At 42.6% G+C, this 6302-nt stretch overlaps 1 protein-coding gene across 1 annotated transcript; it reads right to left on the bottom strand.

Moving 5' to 3' along the window:
• Nucleotides 1–217: 217 nt before the first annotated feature.
• On the bottom strand, nucleotides 218–5945 carry LOC119311927 (upstream activation factor subunit spp27-like). The gene is made up of 6 exons (XM_037587644.1): nucleotides 5438–5945; nucleotides 3286–3388; nucleotides 3016–3187; nucleotides 1914–2012; nucleotides 1676–1839; nucleotides 218–547 (listed from the first exon to the last, which is right to left on the bottom strand). Exons 1-6 carry the CDS (start codon nucleotides 5818–5820, stop codon nucleotides 425–427), a joined length of 1044 nt encoding a protein of 347 aa, XP_037443541.1. The 5' UTR covers nucleotides 5821–5945; the 3' UTR covers nucleotides 218–424.
• Between the last annotated feature and the right edge of the window lie 357 nt (nucleotides 5946–6302).

Below are 6302 nucleotides of genomic sequence, written 5' to 3'. Positions count from 1 at the left end.
CCATATCTGGAGCCGCAAAGGCAAGAGATCCGGTACGAAAGTGGAAGCACCCAACTCGTGACCCCTGCCATCTTTTTGTCGCCAAAAGTCACCCGAGACAACCGATCTTATCGTCATCCCCAAGCATACATAATTCGGAGGACCATGAATGGCTTCAGCATGAATGCACGCGAAGTCGTGTTGCCACATTTTTTTTCCTCGGGGAGACGAAAGCGCAGATGCAAAACACTGTAAACACTGGAGACCCTACCATTGATAATGGGGGAAAAGTCCAACTGGAATTCACACAAGTTAAGGTTCCACATTTCTCTGATGACTGACTCCTACATGTTCCATGGTTACAGATTACTGCAGAAGAAGAAAAACAAAACCACCCGCCCTCCTTACGGGTGCCGCGGATCGGGGGGTGGTGCAGTGCAGCTCCCTACTTTGCCTTTGTAAAATGGGGGTTCAGCAGCTTCGACACCGTGAATCCAGTGAATGATTCAACTTGGAATAGATCCTTCAGCTTCTCGTCGCAGATTATTTTCCTCCGGTCAGAAGGATCCTGCAACACCAACAAGGTCAAGAAAGTAGTAAGTTTGGTGTGGCAGATTTGCTACAATCATAGCGTTCAAACGAGATCAACCTTTTCTTACTATTCCAGAAACAATTTCAACATCTTGAGAAAAAAAAAGTTAAAAAAAAAACATCTCCGAAGCCAAACAGTGGATGTAACAAAACAATTTAAAGCACCCGCAGAAGAACAATTTAAAGAACTGAGAATTGCAGCCACAGTTCACCCATCTCGACCAATGCCGCCTCCATTTTCTCAAAATGTTTCAGCGAATGAAATTTGTATTCTAGGACTTCAAAATCCGTTCGATGAGGCAATAAAAGAATATGCACAAGACACCATACCACTGTTAATGATTTGACTACAAAAGCTACTGGTTAAAAGTGTGCATGCTTTGATGCAGAGTTAGTCCTAAGTAACACCAAAATAGTGCCCCAGTACTACAGCATACTAGAGATTTCAATGGCTGTTTGAAAAAACAAGCAAAAGCTCACAGCAGATCATAAATGGAAACATTTCAGTAGTCTAGAGTCTAGACCAGTCATGCATCCCAATGATCTGAATTGTACCTTGTACAATACTAAGATGTGCTATTACCCCATTTATTAGGCCCGAGGCTGCAGGATAGAATTGCAGATTTGCATTAAACCATATATATACTACCACAAATCTCAGGTTATCAGGTACACTCAGAAATCTGTATCATAGACTGTAAGCACTGCCATGGGAACAAGAATACTCAGAATCTATATGGACACATGGTAGTGTGGTCCTCATAAGTGATCTATATGATACTTGGTCGGGACTAGGGTAATAAGGCATCATAAGCTTATGTGCAACTTAGTAGTTGAGCAACATGCTTTCTCCAGCTCATATGCTACCATCGTTTGTCATGATGTATCCAAAAGCTACAGGCTAGATGACCTTGAACAGCAAGTAAGTCCAGATTAAAACCGCGAGACAACAATGACTATGCAAGTAAGCCTTACCGCACAACCGCAAAATTTCTTACATGCTCAATTACATGTACCGTCGTATCAACCAATAACTAAACCACTGAGCATTTAAAATTGATATTATCATGAACAGTAATGCAATATCAAGGAGAATAGGTTTTACCTGTAAGTTATTCTCTTTTATATAATCCCACATTCTCTTCACAACATCAGATCGTGACAACATACTCTCACCAGTGCCGATAAATTTTGCTAAATCATCCGAAAGTACAAGGGGCGCAAGAAGACCAGAAGTAGACCCAGATGATCCACCTTTTTGCTTGTTTCCTGGAAAAGGACATTTCATCAATAACCTTGCGAGAACATACGTGCAGCAGGAAGCTAATCAAATATTTTCTAACCTTCACTTCTGTCTCTCTTTTGAGGCTTCCCTTTGGGTGTCGACTTCTCCTTGGGTGTCGACTTCTCCTTGGGTGTCGATTTCTTTGGTGAGACGGGACCTAATAAATCACAGAGAATAATTACCTCAGAGATAGGTTGGGTCGACAGTGATACTTAATATCAATGAAGGAGTCTAATATATATATATATATATATATATATATATATCAATGAAGGAGTCTAATATGATCCATGGAACCAGCTCCACCTTACTCTTGTACATACATGTTAAATGGCAAAGGTCCTAACCTAGGTAATAAGCACGAGCTAATTAATAAATCAGCCAACATTTAAGTCCCATAACAAGCCCAAATAAACATAGGCTAACTAAGCTTATACAGTACTACATGCCAAAATAAAACAAAATTAGAGGTATGATCCATGGAACCAGCTCCACCTCTTACTCTTGTACATACATGTTAAATGGCAAAGGTACTAACCTAGGTAATAAACACAAGCTAATTAATAAATCAGCCAACATTTAAGTCCCATAACAAGCCCAAATAAACATAGGCCAACTAAACTTATACAGTACTAAATGCCAAAATAAAACAAAATTAGAGATATGAGGAATGAGTATATGACTATCAACACATACATTCTTACAAACCAGATGATACTTATACCAAAATAAACGACAGTTTTTCTTTGTTAATTTTCTTTCATCCATCGCAGCGAGCAACTTTATTAGCTGAGCTCCATGCTAGCAGGACAGCAATTTTTCTACAGTTCTGATGCACAATATCATGTTCTAGTGCAGTCACCATTGATAAAGGCATTATTGTTAGTACAATAGTAACAACACATAAGAGAACATCAAAAGAGCATCAATGGAGTTAAATTTATACCTATTAGCAAATAGTATGTTTTTTATATTGAGTCAGCATGCATTTTTTTAGCAGGCAAAGCATGAGTATACCAAGCAATGGAAAATATACTGGAAGTTGTGTATCCCTTCTTTGATAGTTATATACTCATGCCTCATATACCCCAGATGCGCAAGCGTGCGTGTGTGTATGTGAGAGAGAGAGAGGAGAGGAGAGGAGAGAGAGAGAGAGAGACCATCAGAATCCAATGGCCAAATGTGCCTGGTCAAAGCTTTATTCATTTGGAACATATCAATCGAATTGACGTTAAAAATCTTCTTCAGATTCTCATCACAAAGAATCTTCCTCCTATTGCTTGGGTCTTGCAAATTATTTTCTCGAATATATGCCCAAAGCTTCTTGACAACCTGGAAAGCACACCATGAAATAAGACAAGGAAGATTCTTGACAAACCATTCATCTGATATGAAATTTAGAAGTGACAAAAATCAGGAGTAGTGGTTACCTCTGTCCTGGCACACTCAGAGGCACCGACAAACTCTTGAAGTGCTGGGGAAATGCTGCATAACTTTGTAAAGCCACCAGCCTTTTTCTTGCCGTCACCCAACCTATGCAAGATAGGTTAAAAAAATTACTGGGTATGGTTTGGCCATTTAGAAAGAGTAACTATTGTCAATACGAGAAGTTGTGCAAATGTCCAACAGAGCTAACAAACCTGCTCGGTAACTCAAATATGCCTAAAAAATTACCACACATCTTAACATATACTCCCTCTGTCCCAAAATAAGTGTCTCAACTTTATACTAACTCTAGTGCAAAGTTGTACTAAGGTTGAGACGCTTATTTTGGGACGGAGGGAGTACATAAATATTCTATGCCAATAATCAGTACGGTTCTCAACGTATGGGTCATGCAGAAATACAGTTCCGTAGTAACTAACCAACTATGTAAGGCCAACAGCATGTGCTGCTCATCAGCAAACTTTCAGGAAAAAAGGCCTTAGAACAGCTCCACTATGATAAACCTACTAGTGTGGGAACCATACCAAAATGTCACGGAATAATAGTACCAGATGATTTCAGCTATCATCTTTCCACCTATATAAGCAGAGGTATTCCATTAGTGTCTTAAGTTGCACAGTATTTCATTCTAATCTGAACAACCACTGGTCCACCACAGCTTGTGACTTTGGAACTACTGAACCTGAGTGTAAACTTCAATTTATTGTAGTAAGACCATGTGTGTTTAACTGAACCACGTTGACTGGTCCATAGGTCAACATCTTCAATAGTTAATTTCCAAGTCTTGAAATACATTCAGACAACTTTAATAGGAAAAGGAAATTCCCAACTTGAGCAGTAATAATACCTAACTACTCCCTCTGTAACTAAATATAAGACGTTTTTGCAGTTCAAATTAAACTGCAAAAGCGTCCTATATTTAGTAACAGAGGTAGTAGTACAAAAAGACCAACAATCAGGAAGCAAAAGGTCCATTAGAGCCCCAAATGTACAACCACAGTGGCCCTACCTACAAAATACAAGTGGCTTATCCACCACCGAATTTATCATTGATCAACGGGATAGCAAATATTGGACAAGTAGCCACATGTTAGCAGAAACACCAATTGTCAGGTAATTGCTTTGCAGTAAGAGGTATACTATTGAGTATACATGGATATTGCTTTCCACATGTTTTTGATGGTACACTCTACACTGGTGGTATATGCACCAACACCCACCTACATGCACAGCACAAAATGCAGCCACAAAATCACCAACCCATTCGAATGTCCCTGAGTTGGTCGTTCAGCACAATGCTGAGGTGTAAAGTAACTGCAGCATCTCTACTGATTGTGGAGATATTATCCAAGCAGTTAAAAAATTTAGGATGTCTAGTGCATCCGTAAGCATTACAATGTCTAGTGCATGAAACATCAAAATGCATGAAAGGTGGAAAATGCAATTGCATTTCAATCACCAAATGTTGCAGCTAATGACCCTACAAGACTCACGGACACATCAGCCGATAGGAAATATAAGCACGGCTACATCATGCAACTGCAAACGGCTAATATACAACAAATGCAGCCACAAAGTGTTCAATTTGCACATTAATTAGAGGAATTAAGCCGCTGAAGCACTAATTGTAATAACAGTGACAAACACAAAAAGAACCCAGTAAACATCCACCATAGCAAGAAGAGGAGAAAACACCAAGTCAATCAGGAAACAGAACAAACTCGGCATGGTACCATCAACAGATACTTGGGCAAGATAAGTTAAAAGGAAGAATAAACATATCATGTGAAGGTAAATTGAAAAGCAATAGCAAACGCAAGTCAAACCTTTGCCGACTATTTGGTCCAAGATTTCAATGGCAGGGATAAACCAGACGTGGTTATCCCCTGGCGAGATAATAACAGCTTTACAGTAGCAGTAACAGCCTAAACACGGCAAGGAATATGCAATCCCAGAACCCTCCACGAACGCTGAGAGAAACGCCTGAATCCTTACCACTGTTCGGGCAAAGATATCACACGCGAATGCACAGTGCCGACGCATATCCTAACAGATCGATGAAAACGAAGCACTCAATGAACCCTAAAACGGAGCAGCAAATGCGGCAGAGATGGACAGAGAGCAAAAGCGCCTCACCGCCGCTTCTTCTTCCGGCCGCCGCCACTCTCCTCGTCTTCCTCCTCCTCCTCCTCCTCTTCCTCCTCTTCTTCCTCCTCCCCCTCCTGCTGCTCGGCCCCCTCCTCCTCCCCCTCGCCCTTCTCCTCCCCTCCTTCCCCGGCCTCCGGCGTCACCTCCTCCGGATCCTCCTCCTCCGCGGGCGCATCCTCGGGCTCGGCCTTGTCGGCGAACTCGGAGAGCAGGAGGTCGACCTGCTCCCGGACGAAGGTCTTCTTGTCGGAGAGGTCGACGCCGAAGTCCTCCTCGAGGCGGCGGCGCAGGGCGCTGGTGGTGGTGGTGGTGAGGTCCGACTCCCGCAGCACCTCCCGCAGCCGCTCCACCAGCTCCGAGTCCGACACCATCGCCGCCTGGCCTCGGGTGGGTTCTCTCGCCTCTGCCTCTGCCTCTGCCTCTGGGGGAGCGTGGCCGTGCGCAGGCACCGGTGGGGGGTGGGATGGAAGGGCTCGCTGCCTCGCGTGGTTTCAGTTTTTGTTTGGGCTGAAAATGTGGGTTTTCCTTTCCCCCCGGGGGGCGTCTGGCCCAGATACACCGCGTCACGTTTTTTCCCCCGAGGTTTTCCCCCTTTACCCCTTTTGCCGTTGTGATGATGTGATGGTGTCACGACCGTTAGTGCTTGAGTGGACGTCAGGATTGACTGCTGGGGTAGAGAGGGATTGACTGCTGGATTTACATTTTGCCCTTTACAGACCATGTTCTTGCACGCTTATAATCAAGATTCTCCAAATAGGTAGAGGAGAACTGAAACTAGAAAGCAGAAGTAAAAAATGCAAGTAATTGAAGACAAATAAGGCTATTTCACTCTCTTGCCGATTTTTTTTTGAGG

This window comes from Triticum dicoccoides, chromosome 5B, assembly GCF_002162155.2.
Source record: "Triticum dicoccoides isolate Atlit2015 ecotype Zavitan chromosome 5B, WEW_v2.0, whole genome shotgun sequence".
Taxonomy (NCBI): Eukaryota; Viridiplantae; Streptophyta; class Magnoliopsida; order Poales; family Poaceae; genus Triticum; species Triticum dicoccoides.
The sequence above is the reverse complement of the archived record's forward strand: the minus strand, read 5'-3'. Positions and strand labels throughout refer to the sequence as shown.